A 20,654-nucleotide genomic window follows, 5' to 3' on the forward strand; every position below is an offset into this window, starting at 1 on the left:
CTAAGTTTTCTACGGATTAAGGAGATCTTTACATCATCGGCTGCACGATAAGGGAGGGGGTTATGCATATGAATGAGCAGGGCAAGTCCAAGCTCTGTCCATGTCCCAAGGACCTAATTTGCATACCCCGAAAATGAGCAATAACGGCTGAATGGTGTGGCGGTTCCAGACACTGTAAGGTGTCACCTGTGCAGATCATCATCCGGTACAAGTCAGTTATGAAACTTTATTATGTATTAAATCACCGGTGAGGTTTCTTTATGGTAAATCCAGCAACTCCCCTTGTGTTGCCGCCAGGCGCTGGCATTATTTACAAAATGTCTTCCTGTGTTATTTTATTTACTTCAGTATATGCTCCTCTTCCCCAAGTCTCTGTGTGGGGGTGGGGGTGGGGAGGGAGTTGTACTGGAGAAGTCTTGTACTTCTTGTCGACTCCAGGCAAGAAGTGGCGCTTGTAGGATCCACTCTGGCAGCGGGAATGTATGAGGCGGAATAAACAAAGTGGAGTTTGTAGGTAACAGTCTGCAGCATGTCTGGGCAATCGGTCCTATCCTCTGCAGACTATCTACTCACAGGGCGCAGTCCATGGATTCTGAAGAACATCTTCGAGAGTTATCAATGCTTCAAGTTCATTAGAAGACTCTTCATCAAAGGCAGCGTTATCCTTCCCAGCCCTCCCATAGCTGGTCTCTGCAGGACATAAAACACACAGGGTTACAGACCCAGCATCACATCCCCCTCCCAAATTTCTGGATGCAGTGATGGTGCTTACTCAGTACGGGAGTAAAAAGCTAAAATGGATACCTACACCTGATAGTATAACACTCGAGTGTTTCATGTCTGTATAAGGGTGGAGCTCTGATTATCTAATCCAAAGCGACAAATCCCCTGCTTCCCTTTTATATAGTGGTAAAAGTTACATAATAACAGAGAAGTAGGCAGAAAATTGGGAAGTTTGTGTCAGGCCCGGCCTAAATCATAAACAGAGCACAAGATTTACTAGTTAAAACGTGCCAAAGAAAAAACAAACTGGTGCACATGTTCTGCATCACATGCATCAAATGTTCTAGACTCTTTTCTCCCAAGATTTAGACAAGGGTGTAGCTTAACACCTTACAGACACAACACCATCTGACATGTCATTTTATGTTAACAACTATGGATGTTTTATTCAGTAAATGTGAAACATTGTGGTAGAAAATGTTGGTTGAGCATTTAGTTGTAAAATACCACAAATTTTGAAATAATCGTTGACAATAAACCTTTTTTTTTATTTTAAATTCCCTTGTATGAAAGCAGTAAAAAAAATATTTATCTAAAAAGGTTAAAACTGTAACTGTATGTATTTCCAATAGATCAACATGTTACAAGCAACATTTTATTAGGGTTTTTGGTCAGGCACCAGAGTTAGAGAGTCTCCATTACTACTATAATAGTTAGTTTTTCTAATCGGTAGTTTCATCTTAAAGAGAACCTGTGGCCAACCCACCAATTGTCATTACATAGCGGAGGGTTCTCTGATAAAGCACCCTTTTACAGATTCTTGATATATCCTTCCATTCCTGAGATATGTAGGTTTATAATTTGACAATTCAGGGAATCAGACAGATGGGTGTTTATGTTGATAATGGAGGTAAATATTGGGTGAGGAGCGAGATTATACAGTCAGAGTGGTTGAATGTTTAACATTGGGGGGGGGGGGCAGATTTCCCTAATACACCCCCCCCCCCCCCCCGACTGTATAATCCGGCCCATCATCTAATAGGAAAATGGGCATCAACTCATTTTAATAATGGGAGTGACTAGGTCCCTGAATCGTCAGATAAACAATAAACCCACCTATATCAAGGTGGTCTAATCACACCTTTTACAGTTCTTAAGTTATTTAATTTTTGGGGGTTGGCCACAGGTCCTCTATAAGCTCTCATTTATGCAAGGAACACAAAAACACAATTTCTCCTAAACAGGGCAGTACCCAGCACCTCACAAAAAAGTCACCCCATTTGGGAAAGTACACTTATGAGAGAAGTTTGCACATTAAGCTTTAAACTTCTCATTTTAGGCAGGGCTCAGCTTCCAGCAGCAAGTTCTGTTTCTAAATATTGTTCATCCACTGTGAATACAAATTGTGTGCAGGCGCAGAATTTGGAAACACAGCTCATCTTCTAGTTGAGTGTCAATCAAGCAGGGATGGGAAGGGGAGTCAGGAGATGTTCCAGCCCTCAGCACTTCAGGGGCCTTGGAAACGCCTCTTCCACACCAGAGAATAAAAGCATTCCTCTGTGTTATGAGAGAGGTACATGTGTTTGTAATTTGAATTGCAGCCTTTATTTAACCCCTTAAGGACTCAGACCATTTTGGCCTTATGGACTCGCCTTCAAAAAATCATAACTCTTTTATATTTTCTTCCACAGACTAGTATGAGAGCTTGTTTTTTGCGCGACCAGTTTTCCGTTGTAATGCCATCACTCACTTTACCATAAAATGTATGGCACAACAAAAAAAAATACTATTTGTGTGGGAAAATTAAAAAGAAAAAGGCAATTTTGCAAAATGTGGAAGGTTTCGTTTTCACGCTGTACAATTTACAGTAAAAATGAAATGCCTTCTTTATTCTTTGGGTCAATAGGATTAAAATGATACCCATGATTACATACTTTTCTATTACTGTTGTGCTTAAAAAAAAAAAAAAAAGCAACATTTTTAACCAGATTAGTACGTTTAAAATCCCTCTATTTTGAAGACCTATAACTTTTTAATTTTTCCATATAAGCGGAGGGCTCATTTTTTTTGCACCATGATCTGTACTTTTTATTGATACCTTATTTGCATATATAAAACTTAATACATTTTTTATCAATTTTTTAAAATAAAATGTTATAAAAAAAAGCAGCAATTTTGGACTTTTTTTTTTTTTTACATTCATGCCGTTCACCATACGGTATCAATAACATATTTTAATAATTGGGATATTTACGCATGCAGCGATACCATGTTTATTAAATTTTTTATTTTATTTTTTACCCTTTTTGGGGGGTGAAATGTGGAAAATGGGACAATCTACATTTTTATAGGGGGGGGATTTTTCAAATTTTTTTTTTACTTTTATTTATACACTTCAATACTCTTTATAGCAATCATTCGATTGCTAATACTGTTCAGTGTTATCGGTCATCTTCTGCTCCGGTCTGCTCGATCTCAGACCAGAGCAGAAGACCCGTGGAAGGCAGCGGAGGCAGGTGAGGGGACCTCCGTCTGCCGTTCTGGATGATCGGATCTCCGCGATCTGTATGGATCACGGCATCTGAGGGGTTAATGGCAGACATCCGAATGATCGTGGATGTTGGCCATTACCGGCGGTTCCCTGGCTGCTATCAGCTGCCGGGACCTGCCGCACATGATCCGAGCATCGCTCCGATGCTCGCGGTTATGTATAGGACGTAAATGTACCACCTCACCAGGACGTACATTTACGTCCTACGTCGTTAAAGGGTTAAAGATAACCTCTCATTTCACCCAGGCACTCAACTCCAAGTTCTGTATCCAATCATCTTTGTTCTCCAGTATATGGAATTCTGCTAGGGCTTCTTTGGTACAGCGAGCAGTATACAGGTTTATCAGGAGCTGAAACGATTCAATGCTTGAAGCCAGGTGCCTGGGGGATATGAAAGGTACCCTTTAAAATGTACAGTTATGTGTATAGACTGAATAAGACTTTATGTTGTAAAGTAGATGTTTTCAATAAGTGTTTTATGTGAACAGTAGAAAAACATATGCATAAAATTGCATACATTTTATGTGAATAGGGCCTGCCATCTTTCAAAAATCAGGGGGCTTAACTCTCCTGCATATGGGATGAGGCCACAAACATGCATCCCCTGGTGTTAGCAGATCATGCTACATTATGGGTTGAATACTTGACAATTATAACTTACAAAGATTTAGAGGATGGTCTCTTCGTTTTTGGCCATTTTCGACGCTGAAGTTGTCTGAATCAAGCAGAGGAAGAAAAGAAAAAAAGTAACCCGTCACCAAGAGAAAGAAAGGAAAAAAAAAACAGAACTATGTACCATACCAATCAGTGCTCATAGGAATCACAGCACACATACATTCTAAACTGCAATATTCATGAGAGCCAGGGTGTGTGGAAATCTGTAAGAAGCACTATGATGGCGGCCATTGGTTTCCTACATGGAGGAGATGAAGGGCTCACACAACAGATGACGTTTCATCCCCCTACAAAGGGCAATACTTACTTGTACTGCTCAAAACTCTCATCTTTCAGACCTGCAAGTTAAAAAAAAAAGTTTTTTTTATGTGCAGATAAAGATGTTCTAGTGCAGGAACATAATGATTCATTTGATGCTTATCCTACACTGCATAGACATGGTACAAATAATCCAGAAAACAAAGTGGCCAAAACTCATACCATATGACACGGACCTCCAGGCTGGAGGAAGGAGCATACCAGGGGCAACAACTATTAGCATACTACTCCTGCTGTGTACAGACAACCAATATTCAACCCCATTATGAAACAACACCCTGAACCAGAAGAACAACTAACAACTCCACCAGGCTCTGGCCTGTCATGCTGGAAGTTTTAGTTCTTGAAAGGTAATGTACCGATCTCCATGTTCCGTGTGCGGGGGTTGCACTGCCTGGAGCCCCTACAGCTGCGCAGCTCCATCAGCTGGACATGTAAGTGATTGAGGACATCTCGGTCCAGAGTGTTCACTGCGTTAATCAGCTGAAAGAGAAAAGTGTCCAGAAGAATTAGGCTGATAAAAAAAGAGGACAACAGCAGCCATATAACCCCCCCCCCCCCTTTCCCTGGATGCCACTTTATACCTGGTATGGGTCAGTATTGAGGTCAAAGTACTCCAGGAAGCCAGTAGCGAATTCACAGAATAGGAAGTTGTGGGTCTCGTTGATGGTTCTCAGGCACCAGTAAGTGTTGTTGTTGGCACTGGTGCAGGCACAGAAGGGCCCCACTGTACGGGAAAAAGGGTGGGGCCACAGTTAGTGGAGGTGGGACTGCTATCTGTGCTCATTTACTGAATAGTCCTGCATTTTTAAAGCAAGCAGTTGTTACAGGGTCATAATACCCATTCATTTGCCAACACTTTTTTTTATAGAAAGTATCATACCGACAATTAGTGTAGCAGTGTTATCAGGTTATACTGTTATAAAACTACCTTAAAGGGCTACTCCACCCTAGACATCTTATCCTCATCCAAAGGATAGGGGATAAGATGTCTGATCGCAAGGGGTCCAGCCGCTGGCCCCCCAAGTCATCACTGCATGGAGCTAAGTTTGCTCCGTGCGTGATGACTCACGAAACAGGGGCCGGAGTATCGTGACGTCACGGCTCCACCCCTCAATGCGGAGCCGTGATGTCACGATACTCTGGACCCTGTATCATCGTGAGTCATCACAAACAGAGCAAACTTAGCTCCGTGCAGTGATGACTCGGGGTGCTGCAGGAGATTGCGGGGGTCCCCAGCAGTATCTCAAGAACCTAGTCCCTACTCTGTTCCAGACCTACAGTGCACAGATGAACATAAACAATTCACAGATATACAAATGAATAGTAGCCTTAACCCCTTAAGGACTCATTTTCACCTTAAAGACCAGAGCATTTTTTGAAAATCTGACCACTGCCACTTTAAGCATTAATAACTCTGGGATGCTTTTACTTTTCATTCTGATTCAGAGACTGTTTTTCGTGACATATTCTACTTTAGGTTAGTGGCAAATTTTCATCGATACTTGCATCATTTCTTGCTGAAAAATTCAAAAATTTTCACTTTGAAACTCTCTGCTTATAAGGAAAATGGACTTCCCAAATCAATGATATATTGATTCACATATACAATATGTCTCCTTTATGTTTGCATCATAAAGTGGACATGTTTTTACTTTTGGAAGACAGAGGGCTTCAAAAGTTCAGCAGCAATTTTTCAAATTTTCACAAAATTTTCAAAATCTGAATTTTTCAGAGACCAGTTCAGTTTTTAAGTGGATTTGAAGGGCCTTCATATCATAAATACCCCATAAATGACCCCATTATAAAAACTGCACCCCCAAAGTATTCAAAATGACATTCAGAAAGTGTGTTAACCCTTTAGGCGTTTCACAGGAATAGCAGCAAAGTGAAGGAGAAAATTTAAAATCTTCATTTTTTTTACAACCGCATGTTCTTGTAGACCCAGTTTTTGAATTTTTACAAGGGGTAAAAGGAGAGAAATCCCCCCAAAAATTGTAACCCAATTTCTTTAGGAAATACCTCATATGTGGATGCAAAGTGTTCTGCGGGCGCAGTAGAAGGCTCAGAAGGGAAGGAGCGACAATGGGATTTTGGAGAGTGACTTTTGCTCAAATGGTTTTTGGGGGGCAGGTCTCATTTAGTAAGCCCCTATGGTGCCAAAATGACCCCCCCCCCCCAATAAAAAAAAAAAAATTGTAACTCCATCTCTTCTGAGTATGGAAATACCCCATGTGTGGACGTCAAGTGCTCTGCGGGCGCAATACAATGCTCAGAAGAGAAGAAAAAAAATAAAAAAATAAACACATGGCATACTATTTTGGAAACTACACCTCTCAAGGAACTTAACAAGGAGTACAGTGAGCCTTAACACCCCACAGGTGTCTGGTAAAATATTCATTAAAGTGGGATGTGAAAAGGAAAAATTTGATTTTTACACTAAAATGCTGGGGTTACCGTAAATTTGTAAATACATTTCTTCTTCTGGATATAAACTGCTCTGCACACCAGGTCTCAGAAAAGCAGGAGCACCGTTCAGCTTTTGGAGAATTTTGTCAGGGGACTTGACCGTTTACAGAGCTATCATGGAGCCAGAACAGCAGGACCCCCCAAGTGCCATAATTTTGGAAACTACACCCCTCAAGGAACGTAACAAGGGGTGTTGTGAGTATTTACACTTCACTGGTGTTTTGAACAGTGGGCCGTTTTTTCACAAAAATGGCGGTGTTACCCCAAATTTTTCATTTGCACAAGGGGTAATAAGAGAAAATTCCCCCTAAATGTTGTAACCCCATATGTGGATGTAACATGCTGTGCGGGCACACTACAGGGCTCAAGAGTCATAGAGCTATGTTTGTATTTGAGGCCTAAGGCATATCAGTAGCTGATTGTTCCATACATTCAGAGGAAAATAAAAGAAAGGCACACCCACATGTGACACCATTACAGACAGACCACCCCCTAGGGGAGTTGTATAGGTGGGTACTGGACATTTGGAATGGATGGGCGTTTCCTACATTTATTTATTTATTTTCCAGAAATGGATGAAGTGTACTATTGGGGGGGTGGAATGAAAATTGCAATTTTACTACTGATATGCCAATTATGTTCCCAGAATGATGTCCCAGAGAATAGCCAAAGGTAAAAAATATGCCCGCCCCAAACCCTATGCTCTGAAACATCATTCTGGGAATGTGATGTGTGTGGCCGTCCCTAACCTGTTGGAGGCAACATGTGTGGTGATTCTGGGGTCTGTATTATGGTGAGGTCTGATTCTGGGGTCTGTATTATGATGGGGTCTGTATTATGGAGGAGACTGATTCTGGGGTCTGTATTATGGTGGGGTCTGATTCTGGGGTCTGTATTATGGTGGGGTCTGATTCTGGGGTCTGTATTATGGTGGGGTCCGATTCTGGGGTCTATATTATGGTAAGGACTGATTCTGGGGTCTGTATTATGGTGGGATATGATTATAGGGTCTATATTATGGTGGGGTCTGATTCTGGGGTCTGTATTATGGTGGGGTCTGATTCTGGGGTCTGTATTATGGTGGGGACTGATTCTGGGGTCTGTATTATGGTGGGGACTGATTCTGGGGTCTATATTATGGTAAGGACTGATTTTGGGGTCTGTATTATGGTGGGATATGATTCTAGGGTCTGTATTATGGTGGGGTCTGATTCTGGGGTCTGTATTATAGTCTAGTCCGATTCTGGGGTCTGTATTATCGTGGGGACTGATTCCGGTGTCTGCATTATGGTGGGGACTGATTCTGGGGTCTGTATTATGGTGGGTGGTGATTCTGGGGTCTGTATTATGGTGGGTGGTGATTCTGGGGTCTGTATTATGGTGGGTGGTGATTCTGGGGTCTGTATTATGGTGGGTGGTGATTCTGGGGTCTGTATTATGGAGGGTGGTGATTCTGGGGTCTGTATTATGGTGAGTGGTGATTCTGGGGTCTGTAGTATGGTGGGTGGTGATTCTGGGGTCTGTAGTATGGTGGGTGGTGATTCTGGGGTCTGTTACGGTGAGTGCTGATTCTGGGGTCTGTTACGGTGGGTGCTGATTCTGGGGTCTGTATTATGGTGGGGTCTGATTCTGGGGGTCTGTATTATGGTGGGGACTGATTCTGAGGTCTCTTATGGTGGGGTCTGATTCTGGGGTCTATATTATGGTAAGGACTGATTCTGGGGTCTGTATTATGGTGGGATATGATTCTAGGGTCTGTATTATGGTGGGGTCTGATTCTGGGGTCTGTATTATGGTGGGGTCTGATTCTGGGGTCTGTATTATGGTGGGGTCTGATTCTGGGGGTCTGTATTAAGGTGGGTGCTGATTCTGGGGTATGTATTATGGTGGGTGCTGATTCTGGGGTCTGTATTATGGAGGGGACTGATTTTGGGGTCTGTATTATGGTGGGTGGTGACTCTGGGGTCTTTGTTAAAGTGGGGTCTGATTCTGGGGTCTATTATGGTGGAGTCTGTATTATGGTGGGGACTGATTATAGGGTCTGTATTATAGGGGAGTCTGATTCTGGGGTCTGTATTATGGCGGGTGGTGATTCTGGGGTCTGTATTATGGTGGGTGGTGATTCTGGGGTCTGTATTATGGTGGGGTCTGATATTGGGGTCTGTGTTATGGTGGGGTTTGATTCTGGGGTCTGTATTATTGTGGGGACTGATTCTGGGGTCTGTATTATGGTGGATGGTGATTCTGGGGTCTGTATTATGGTGGGGTCTGATTCTGGGGTCTGTATTATGGTGGGGTCTGATTCTGGGGTCTGTATTATGGTGGGGTCTGATTCTGGGGTCTGTATTATGGTGGGGTCTGATTCTGGGGTCTGTATTATGGTGGGGCCTGATTCTGGGGTCTGTATTATGGTGGGGACTGATTCTGGGGTCTGTATTATGGTGGGGTCTGATTCTGGGGTCTGTATTATAGTGGGGTCTGATTCTGGGGTCTGTATTATGGTGGGGTCTGATTCTGGGGTCTGTATTATGGTGGGGTCTGATTCTGGGGTCTGTATTATGGTGGGGTCTGATTCTGGGGTCTGTATTATGGTGGGGCCTGATTATGGGGTCTGTATTATGGTGGGGACTGATTCTGGAGTCTGTTTTATGGTGGGGAATGATTCTGGAGTCTGTTTTATGGTGGAGAATGATTCTGGGGTCTGTTTTATGGTGGGGACTAATTCTGTGGTCTGTATTGTCCTGTGACAAGCCCCACCCACACAAACCCCACCCACAGTAAAGCTACACCCATGTTGCCAGTACACCAAGCAACTTCGAAAAAACCTTTGCCACAGCACTACCAAAAGGTTGCCTACCCCTGCGCTAAACTATTAGGTGCTGTGACATTAAGTGGGTACTCCGGTGGAAAACATTATAATTTTTTTTTTTTTTGTCAACTGGTGCCAGAAATATTTGTAAATTACTTCTATTTAAAAAAAAAAAAACGTAATCCTTCTAGTACTTATCAGCTGTTGTATAATACAGAGAAAGTTCATTTCTTTTTGAATTTATTTTCTGTCTGACCACAGTGCTCTCTGCTGACACCTCTGTCCATGTCAGGAACTGTCCAGAGCAGGAGAGGTTTCCTATGGGGAATTGTTCCTGCCCTGGACAGTTCCTGACATGGACAGAGGTGTCAGCAGAGAGCACCGTGGACAGACAGAAAAAATAAAAATAAAAAAAGAACTTTATCTGTATTATACAGCAGTTGATAAGTACTGGAAGGATTATTAATATAAATCATTTACAAATCTGTTTAAATTTTCTAGCACCAGTTGTACCCCTTTAAGAGTGCTAGCCAACTTATGGATTTGTTTGCTATTCCCCATCTTTTTTTTTGCACATTACTATTTATTATTCTTACCTTTTAATAGACACTTAATAAACGTTTTATTTTGATACGCCATATATTCCAGTTCTGTTGAAGTAAGATACAGTAACAAACCTCTAGTAATAAGACCTTACATGTCCAGAAGGGGGCGGTTTGCCAGTGCTGGTTGTCATGGGTGAAGCAGGTGAGACCGGGCATACTGCATGTGTCATTGTTCTTCAGCCTCTTCAGCAGTTTTCGCAGCTTCTTCTTGCGTCTCTGTTCCCGCAGAAGCCAAATCTTGTCATGTTCTTTCAGTGAATTCCTGCTTACAAACACCATGGTCAGATCCATCACTCAGCATCTAGACACAGCACAGGCAGTCAATGGGGTGCTCTTACTTATAGGGATGTGTGAAGTGGCCCCCACTCTTCAGCTTCCCCTTCTTGTGCTTGAAGTAACTGCGAGAGAGAAACAGGAATCTGTAACCTCACAGCATAGTCTCATGACTCAGATGTCCAGGAGCATTCATGACCTCAGGTAACAATGAATGTCCTGATTGGTCTGTCAGGAGGAGATACCTGATCTTACTGCAATCACAGTCTTCTGGCCGCCTCTTCTTTAGGTGGCCTCTGACCTCTCTCAGGTTCTTGATCTTAGTCTGTAATGTTTCAATCTATAACACAATTTCAACATGGTCAGTTCAGCTGTGGAAGATGGAAATGTAACTGAACCCCAAAATTGTTTTGTTAAAATCCATGCCCAGTTCTACCAAACACTACCAAAAAAATGTTTGCGGCCGCTGCCCCCTCCCCGTACTGTACTAAATTTTGCGGCCTGCTCCCAGCCAGCCAGCCAGGAACAGAGCGGGGTGCACCTGACTGACCCTGGTAAGCTAGCCCCCCCCCCCTTAGCAGTAGTACCCCCCTAATCTGTCAGCTGATGCTATTATCACAGGGGGTAGGGGGAAAGGGGTGTTCTGGTGGATGATGAGGCTGCCCTGGCAGTAGCATCCCAATCATCCAACAACACCCCCCCCCCCCAGCAAGCAGTAGCACCCTCATCGTCCACCAGCAACCCCCCCCCCCAGCAGTGGCACCCCCATCATCCACGAGCAACACCCCCATCCCCATTCCCCCTACCCCCCTTTCCCAGCAATAGCACCCTCAGCATTTGCCAGCAACACCCCCTCCCCCCACAACAGTAGCATCCCGATCATCCACCAGCAACACCCCCCTCCCCATTCCCTCTACCCTCCGGTGGTAATAGCTTGAGCTGACGGATGATGCGGGTGCTACTGCTGGGGGGGGGGGTGTTGTTGCTGGTGGATGTTGAGGGTGCTACTGCATCCCACTCATCCAACAACACCCCCACCGCATCCCCCCCCAAACCCAGCAGACGCCATCCATGATGGGAGTTATAGTCCAGGGGCTGAGGGGCAGATCGCAGCAGGTCATTCTCCAGAGACCCACTGCGATCCGCATTTATTAAGTTAACAAGCCGGCGGAACACAGCTGTTGCTTAACTACAGCCCCCATGATGGGAGTTGTAGTTTAGCAACAATTGGAGGCTCCCTGTTTATGAACACGCTGCATTATGTGCGCTCTCCCCAGGGGAGAGAGCAAAAAATGTACAAACCCATATTTCTTGTTTTTCTTTTCTTCTCATTTCAGATACCTGAATGCAGAGGACTACGTCAGATTCGGTGGACTGCGACAATGACCAGCGTTTTTTTAATTTCAATAAAATGGTTATCGAGGGCTGTGGGGGAGTGTTTTTTTTTTCAATGTGTTTTGTTTTTTATAATTGAATTTTCAGGCTTAGTAGTGCTAGCTGTCTTATAGACTGAATCCATTACTAAGCTGGGACTTAACGTTAGCCCCAAAATCAGCTAGCGCTAACCTCCAATTATTACCCTGGTACCCACCGCCACAGGGAGCCAGTACAAGCAGGCCCGGAGCATCAAAAATGGTGCTCCTGGGCCTAGGCTGTAACAGGCTGGCATTATTTAGGCTGGGGAGGGCCAGTAACAATGATACTCACCCACCCTAGTAATGTCAGGCTGTTGCTGCTTGGTTGGTATCTGGCTGATACTGAAAATATGGGGAACCCTATTCATTTTTTGTTTTTTTTAATAAATAAATTTAAAAAAAAACAAACGTGTGTGTTTGCCCCCATTTTTTCATTATCATCCAGATACCAACCAAGCAGCACCAGCCTGACATTACCAGGGTGGGCTAGGACCATTGTTACTGGCACTCCCAAGCCTAAATAATGCCGGCCTGTTACAGGCTAGGCCCAGGAGCACCATTTTTGATGCTCCAAGCCTGTTGGTACCGGCTCTTTCCGGCACTTCTGTGGCGGTGGGTACCGGGGAGCAATAATTGGTGTCTAGCACAAACTGATTTTGGGGCTAACGCTAAGCCTCGGCTTAGTAATGGACTGTCTACAAGACGGCTTCCACTACTAAGCCTGAAAATTCAATTATAAAAAACACAACACATTGAAAAAAAATGTTTTATTTAAAAAAAACAAACAAAAAAAAAACACTCCCCCACAGCCCTCGTTAACCCTTTTATTGACATTTAAAAACAACACTGTCCATCGGAAACCGCCGAATCTAACGTAGTCCTCCACATTCACGTATCTAAAATTAGAAGAAAACAAAAACAATAAAACTACAACTATTTCTGTGTCATTTAAAAAGCTGGTGTGAAATTTTTTATGTAAACTGGACTCTCACCCCTTTGAAAATATCATGTAAAGCAGACAATTTACAAAACTGACAAGAACTGTGTAAACCGCGGCACAAAGCTCTGTGAAAATGTGGTCGATACTCTTCGCACCAAAATTTTTTTTTTTTGGCACAAAATTCTTTGGGAATCTCCCCCTCTGTGTACTTTATAAAGATTTATGATTTTACTATTGTGCAGAGTTTTGTTCGCACACACTGCTGCTCCAGCACTTCTAGCTATGAGAGCAGTGTACAGCGGGAAAATGCCACAGCTCTGTGAAGTGTGAGGTAGAGAAGGTGTGCACAGTAGAGCGAGGGGGGGGGGGGGCGTAGCTATATTTGCACAAAATGTATCAAAGGAGTGCACAACCTTAGTAAATCTTGAGCAAGAGTGTAAATTAGACAAGAAGTTTAAAGGGGTAGATCTGTGTCTACAATAGACACCTAATGATAAATCTCCCCCAGTGTGTGTATGTGACTGCAGCCAGTGTCATAGGGACTGTGTCCTGGAAGCAGTGGCGCAATCTGTGACGCAGTGGCAGCATCCCTGTAGGCTACAGCTGTTGTAGGCAGTACAGTTGAGATAAACTAGTGTTGTGTACAGTACAAATACGTTTTTGTCTTCCAGCCCCAGTCATGTCTTACTCAAAACCTGCTGTGAATAGAAAGGCTGATGATGAACACAGAATTTTTCAGAAGAAGTGGGAAATGTAATATTTTGTTATGGAGCACAGGGGCAATTCTGACATGCCTTATATGCACAGAGAATGTTGCGGTGCACAAGGAGTACAATATCAGACATCATTATATAACTAGACATGCTGAGGAGTATGCAAAATATCAGGGAGATGAGTGAGAGGCCCAGGTCGCCAAACTTAAAGGAGATATCCAGTGGTGAAAAACGCATCCCCTATCCTAAGGATAGGGGATAAGTTTCAGATCGCATGGGGTCTAACCGCTGGGGCTCCCCACGATCTCCTGTATGGGACCCCGTCAGCCCGCGGAAAGGGGGCGTGTTGACCACCGCATGAAGGGTCGGCTGACACGCCCCCTCACAACAACTCTATGGCATAGAGTTGTGTTGAGGGGGCGTGTCGGCCGCCACTTCGTGCGGTGGTCAACACACGCTATCTGGCCAGCGAGCCGGGGCCCAGTACAGGAGATCGCGGGGGGCCCCAGCGGTCGGCCCCCCCGTGATCTGAAACGTATCCCCTATCCTTAGGATAGAGGATACATTTTTCACCAATGGACTACCCTTTTAAAAAATATCTACTGAGGCAACAAGAGCTTTTCAAGAAAGCAAAGAGAGGGATGCAGCAGTCGAAGCTAGTTACATGGTGAGTGAGATGATTGCTAGGGCAGGAAAGCCATTCAAAGAAGGCAAGTTTATCAAAAAGTGCATGTTACAGGCAGCAAGTATAGTCTGTCCAGAAAAGAAGGGTCAGTTTAACAACATCAGCCTTTCAGCCAACACAGTGGCAGAGCGCATTTCTGACCCTACAGGTAACATTTATGAGCAACTGTGTGAAAAAGCTAAACATTTCCATTCATACTCAGTCGCTCTTGATGAGAGCACAGATGTTACTGACACTGCGCAGCTCGCAATATATGTCCGTGGTATCGATGACAATTTTGCAGTGTTGGAGGAGTTGCTCACAGTGATTCCAATGCATGGCCAGACCACTGCTCAGGAGATATTCTGCTAGCTGTGTAAAGCCATAGTGGATGCTGGCTTATTATGGAAGAATTTTGCAGTAATAACAACTGATGGAGTGCCATCAATGACAGGGAGGAAAAATGGACTTGTGGCACATGTTCAAAGAAAACTACAAAAGGAGGGTGCTCTGCAGGCCCGTTGCAGCAAATGCCTGAAGTTTGACAATGTGATGTCCGACGTTGTGAAATTCATCAACCATATCAGATCCAGGGGCTGGAGGAATCGGCAGTTCTGCGCCGTTTTAGAGGAAAGAGTAAGTATATGAGGATGTTATATACTTCACCGAGGTGCATTGGCTTAGCAGGGGAAACGTCTTAAAGAGTATTTGTGAGTTGAGAGCAGAAGTTAAAGCCTTCATGGAGATGGATGGGGTGGCTGTTCCTCTGCTAAGTGATCCCAAATGGCTCATGGACTTATCTTTTCTTGTTGACATCACACAGGAGCTGAATGAAACAAGAAGTTACAAGGCCAGGGGCAGCTTGTCACTGTTGCCTATGACAATGTCAGGGCATTCACTGTAAAACTCATGTTATGGAAAGCCCAGCTTTCTCAGACAAACCTTTGCCATTTCCCAACACGCAAGGTACTCATGGACTCGGGCACACCATTCAGTAGTATTAAGTATACTGGTGGTCTGAAGAAGCGCCCGGAGGTGGCGTGAAATAGCCGTTACCTTTGCTCGGTGTGCTGCGTCCACACCTGTTCGACTCTTTCCTGCACCAATGCAATAAAGAAACCGAATTTTGCACTATTCCGGGTGGTGAGTGCCTCCTGTATCCACTGTACTTGCTTTTTAAGTATACTGATGCCATAGCAAAGCTACAGGAAGAATTTGATGGCAGGTTTTCAGACTTTAAGACACACTCTGCCTCTTTTCAAATGTTGGCTGACCCCCTTCTCAATGTGGAAGATGCCCCCCCTGTGCTTCAAATGGAGCTAATTGATCTGCAATGCAATTCTGAACTCAAAGCTAAGTTCAGGGATATAAATGGAAAAACAGACAAGCTAGGACAATTTAGGATAGAATTGCCCACCAACTTTCCTGAGATTTCTAGGACATTCAAGCAGATCATATGCCTTTTTGGGAGTACCTATCTGTGTGAAAAGCTCTTCTCCACCATGAACTTTAAGTCAAAGTAAAGGGCCAAACTTTTTTTTACATCAACTGGTGCCAGAAAGATAAACAGATTTGTAAATGACTTCTATTAAAAAAAAATTAATCCTTCCAGCACTTATTAGCTGCTGAATACTACAGAGGAAATTATTTTCTTTTTGGAACACAGTGCTCTCTGCTGACATCTCTGTCCATTTTAGGAACTGTCCAGAGCAGCATATGTTTGCTATGGGGATTTTCTCCTACTCTGGACAGTTCTTAAAATGGACAGAGATGTCAGCAGAGAGCACTGTGCTCGTGATTTTAGCAGAGAACTCTGTGTTCCATAAAGAAAATAATTTCCTCTGTAGTATTCAGCAGCTAATAAGTACTGGAAGGATTAAGATTTTTTAATAGAAGTAATTTACAAATCTGTTTACAAATCTATCCAAAAGCATAGGGGATAAGGTGTCAGATCGTGGGGGTCCCGCCGCTACAGGGGCCGGAGCAGCGTGACTTAATGGCTCCGTGGTGGCTGTCATGCCCCCTCCCATAGACTTGCATTAAGGGGGCAGGTTGTGATGCCACGAGGGGCGGAGACGTGACGTCACGATGCTCCAGCCCCTGTATCGCCCGTCATTACGCACAGAGCGTGTTTGCTCTGTGCAGTAATGAAAGCGGGTTTCTGTAGCCGAGATCCAGGGGGTCCCCGGCAGCGGGACCCCCGCGATCTGATATCTTATCCCCTATCCTTTGTATGGCGTATAAGATGTCCTGGGGCGGAGTACTCTTTTAAGGATGCAGGGTTTTTGCATTTTTGCATTTTCATCTTTTCCTCATCACCTCCTAAAAATCATAACTCTTTCAATTTTGCACCTAAAATTCCATATTATGGCTTATTTTTTGCGCCATCAATTCTACTTTGCAGTGACTTTAGTCATTTAATGAAAATATCCACGGCGAAGCAGAAAAATTATTCATTGTGCGACAAAATTGAAGAAAAAAAACCACAATTTTGCAACTTTTGGGGGCTTGTTTCTACGTAGTTCATTTTTTGGTAAAAATGACATCTTATGTTTATTCTGTAGGTCCATACGGTTAAAATGGTACCCTACTTATATAGGTTTTATTTTGTATTACTTCTAAAAAAATCATAACTACATGCAGGAAAATATATACGTTTAAAATTGTCATCTTCTGACCCCTATAACTTCTCTATTTTTCCGCGTATGGGCCAGTATGAGGGCTCATTTTTTATAGGTACCATTTTTATATTGATAAGACTTTTTGAAAGCTTTTTATTCATTTTTTTTTAATGATATAAAAAGTAACCAAAAATACGCAATTTTGGACTTTGAAACTTTTTGGCCCGTACGCCATTGACCGTGCGGTTTAATTAACGATATATTTTTATAGTTCGGACATTTCCACATGCGGCAATATCACATATCTTTATTTTTATTTACACAGGTTTTTTTTTTTTAAATGGGAAAAGGGGGGTGATTCTTACTTTTATAAGGGAAGGTGTTAAATGATCTTTATTAACTTTTTATTCAAACTTTTTTTTTTTTTTTTGCAGTGTAATAGACCCCCCCGTGTGGCTATTACACAGCACATACCGATCTCATACACAGATCATTGCCGTGCATTGACATGGCAAAGATCAGAGTTATGGGTGGTCGATTGCTCAAACCTGGATTTCAGGCTTGGAGCAATCAATCACAGATTGGATGGAAGCAAGTAAGGGGACCTCTGCTCGCGTCCTAGCTGATCTAGACATCGCGAATTCACCGCGATTGTCCCAATAAGCCCGACTGAGCTGCCGTGGAGCTTTTACTTTCATCTTAGACGTGGCAATCAACTTTAAACGCCGGGTCTAAAGGGTTAACAGTGCGCGGCACAATGATCGGTGCCGCACGCTAATAGCCCAGGGTCCCGGCTGCCATTAGCCGTCGGGACCGACCCGACGTGACCCCGCGTTATATACTGCTACCGGGCGCAGGGCGTACAGGTACGCCCTGCGTCCTTAAGAGGTTTAAAATAAAATAAAAAGTTTTCCACTGGAGTACCCCTTTAAGATTGCATCAGTTGTAAAAATTTTTAATTTTGGTCCAATACTTCATGTGGGCCAGCCTCACCCAGCCTCTACCTCCAGTGGCCCCCAGATAATTTGAGTTTGAGACCCCTGCTCTAGCCTTATGTACACAGACATTGAAGCGCTGCATTCACATTCTGAATAGAACTACAACAGAATAGTGAATTCATAATATTGATATAATACAGGATCAGCACATGATCAGTAATGTAAAGCATGTACACAGTGACTTCACCAGCAGAATAATGAGTACAGCTCTGAAGTATAATACAAGATGTAACTCAGGATCAGTACTGATGTCCCATATGGTTTTTTGTCAAATGGCTTGTATGCAGGAGTGGAGAGTTTCCTCCTTGTGAATGGTTGGATTGACCACGCTTCTAATTGGGCACCGTCAGATTCAAAAACTTTTCATATGTTGTACATCTTAAAAGATGAGTGTTTTGTCAAGATTATGATTATTATTTACAATTAATTTATAGATATCATGGCTTATAAAAACCACAACTAGGGGTCCCCATACTGTCCAGAACATGGTCCTGTCTGCAGTATCATCTTTATCCACCTTTATCCACCAAAAAACCTTATATATACAGAAGATCCTGCTTAGGGCCATCGACAACCCCCCCCCCCCCCCTTCCGCCAAAAAAAAAAAAAAAAAAAAAAAAAAAAAAAAAAAAAAAACATTGTTTGGACACAAATGACTTATTTTAGGGGAGACAAAAATGCAACCAGTCCAGGGATTTTAGTATCATTATATTAGTAATGGTATTGTGCACAGGTTAAGGTAATACTATGATTGTTGTTGCTGTTGTTTAGACAAAAATTGCAATGTTTAGTAGTTTACACAAGTGGAGGTTGTTAATAAAGTGGTGTATGTCTGGTGAGAATGTGGCTGGACCAGAACACACATTGATGGACATTTATGGACTCCTTTTTGTACAGGTATATGTTTGTATTATTTTTATGGTGTTTATTATTGTAACATTTATATTTTTAAGTAAAATAACGACAGGGTGTAACACAGAATCAGTATGATAAGTAACGTACAGTATGTACACAGTGACCCCACCAGCAGAATAATATAGGATAATGTATGTACACAATGGCTATTTCTCACTATTCATTTTAGAGGTGATCTGTATACTCCTGTCAGAGGATATACACTTCCTGTAGGAGAGGGGTGATGTTTACTGCTCTTACCTCATGGTCAACATGCAGCTTGTGATCCTTCCAGGCCTGCAGAGACTTGTAGAGATCAAGGTCGCACTGCACAGTGTCATTGGGAAGAATGTGGCACCTGAATATGAAATGAGAAGACTTACATCAGACCATTATGTTGCACATCAGTTTTTACAGCTGCAGCCTCCCTCCCTCACAACCAACTTCTTACCTGTGTGTCACTTTCACAGCACTGGGCACAACCAATTCATTTGTAACCTCTCCTGTCCCGCTGAAATCGTCAGCATCCTCATCCTCCTCATCGTCGTCATCTGGCTTATGCCGCTTGGTGACATTCCTCCTCAGCACAGGCTCATACTCCTGCTCTATATCCATATTGATTATATCACTGGACACTTCAATAGACACAGATCGAACAGAGCGGTTCCTTAGGTAACTGGCCTTGTACTCTGCAATAACAAGGAGGCGTTTAGTTAATATGTTATAGTGTAAGATGGACCCTTTGCAGCCAGATGTGAAACTACTATGTAAATCATATTTAGCTCCTGTAATACCACAAACAGGCCACTAGATGGTGAAAGGAGACAACACAGCACCACTGCTGTCATCTAGAACCCATATGACACAACATTAAGCATCTAGCAACTGCCCATCATGTGCATTGTGTGAACTGGGGCAAGTCAGGCATGAACCTCATCTGTTCCACTACTCAGAGGTGTTACCTTCTGCTTCAGCCTGGCAATCCTCCTTGCCCGAGTGGGGCATCAATGACGAGGAATCCTGTACTTATGGCACTCAAATGCCTTCCATAGACACAATCTGTCACTGTTCCAGAACTCACTTTTCTTGGTGAGCAGCTTCTTGCGGCGACCGAGCGTAGACAGCTTGTAGTAGATGGGATCACAGTTGCATTCATCACTGGTATAGTAACTGTTCATGAGATTGAGAGAGAGCTTCTTACTGTCCAAGGGTGCAGAAACACTTGCCATCCCCTTACACTTGTGCAGCCGCAGCTTTCCAGTGGGATCCTCAACACACTGCCATTTCTGCAAAGAGTAAAGAAAAATATTAATAATGCAAGTTGACATGAGATGCAAACAAGTTGCTGTCATGTAACATCACATGAGTAACAAAGTGATCTCCTTAGATTAATCACACATTTAATATATAAAGTAACTCATCACACCACCTTCTTAGGTTGCGTGCCCTACCTTTGCCAATTGTCTTAATGAACAACTTAGTTATGCATGTTTCTTGTAATGCGGTCACACTAACGGTGAAGGATAGGTAGCCAGTGGGGGGGTTGTAGCTGACCCTCTGAGGTAGAGTCATCATCCCTAGTGTAGGGCCTTTAGGGCACTAGGAGGAATGTGAGCGGGACCGCCCTTTTTAGGGCTGACCATCCTGCCTAGGATTAGGGCAATGAGAGCTGATAGGGGCGGTCTAGGTTCACTAGGCCCATATACTGTTCCCTCATCCGGAATAATTAGGCATGGCCCCGACCCACCCTAGTGACCGCATTGCAAATTAGTGGAACCTAATGATAACGGACATCTCGTGCCTTTCGAGCCTCGACCCCTCCTTATTTCATGAAATTTTTTTATTCTCTAACTGTGGGTTTACCCTTTGAGCCTGACCCAGGACCCGACACTAAATCTGACTAATTTAGTGCCCCTCCAAAATATATGAGGCACCTAGTCGGACCATGGCTCATTGGCTCCTTTGGTTACCCTGTGCATTATTGAG

At 43.4% G+C, this 20,654-nt stretch overlaps 1 protein-coding gene across 3 annotated transcripts in view; it reads right to left on the reverse strand.

Annotated features, from left to right (window-relative positions):
* Positions 1-212: 212 nt before the first annotated feature.
* The window catches only part of SULF2 (sulfatase 2), a 135,180-nt gene continuing 114,738 nt past the window's right edge, over positions 213-20,654 (reverse strand). For 2 of the 3 annotated variants that reach the window (XM_056549009.1, XM_056549011.1), the window contains 11 exons: positions 19,750-19,954; positions 19,120-19,357; positions 18,930-19,026; positions 10,669-10,763; positions 10,489-10,548; positions 10,243-10,412; positions 4,852-4,994; positions 4,627-4,750; positions 4,257-4,287; positions 3,936-3,989; positions 213-690 (listed from right to left, as the gene is read on the reverse strand). In XM_056549009.1, the coding sequence (XP_056404984.1) occupies positions 660-690; positions 3,936-3,989; positions 4,257-4,287; positions 4,627-4,750; positions 4,852-4,994; positions 10,243-10,412; positions 10,489-10,548; positions 10,669-10,763; positions 18,930-19,026; positions 19,120-19,357; positions 19,750-19,954 (1,248 nt within the window). In that variant the 3' untranslated portion in view covers positions 213-659. Of the gene's footprint in view, positions 691-3,931; positions 3,990-4,256; positions 4,288-4,626; positions 4,751-4,851; positions 4,995-10,242; positions 10,413-10,488; positions 10,549-10,668; positions 10,764-18,929; positions 19,027-19,119; positions 19,358-19,749; positions 19,955-20,654 lie in introns of those variants that run through there. The other variant, XM_056549012.1, reaches the window with a different exon arrangement.

This window comes from Hyla sarda, chromosome 12, assembly GCF_029499605.1.
Source record: "Hyla sarda isolate aHylSar1 chromosome 12, aHylSar1.hap1, whole genome shotgun sequence".
NCBI classification, from domain to species: domain Eukaryota; kingdom Metazoa; phylum Chordata; class Amphibia; order Anura; family Hylidae; genus Hyla; species Hyla sarda.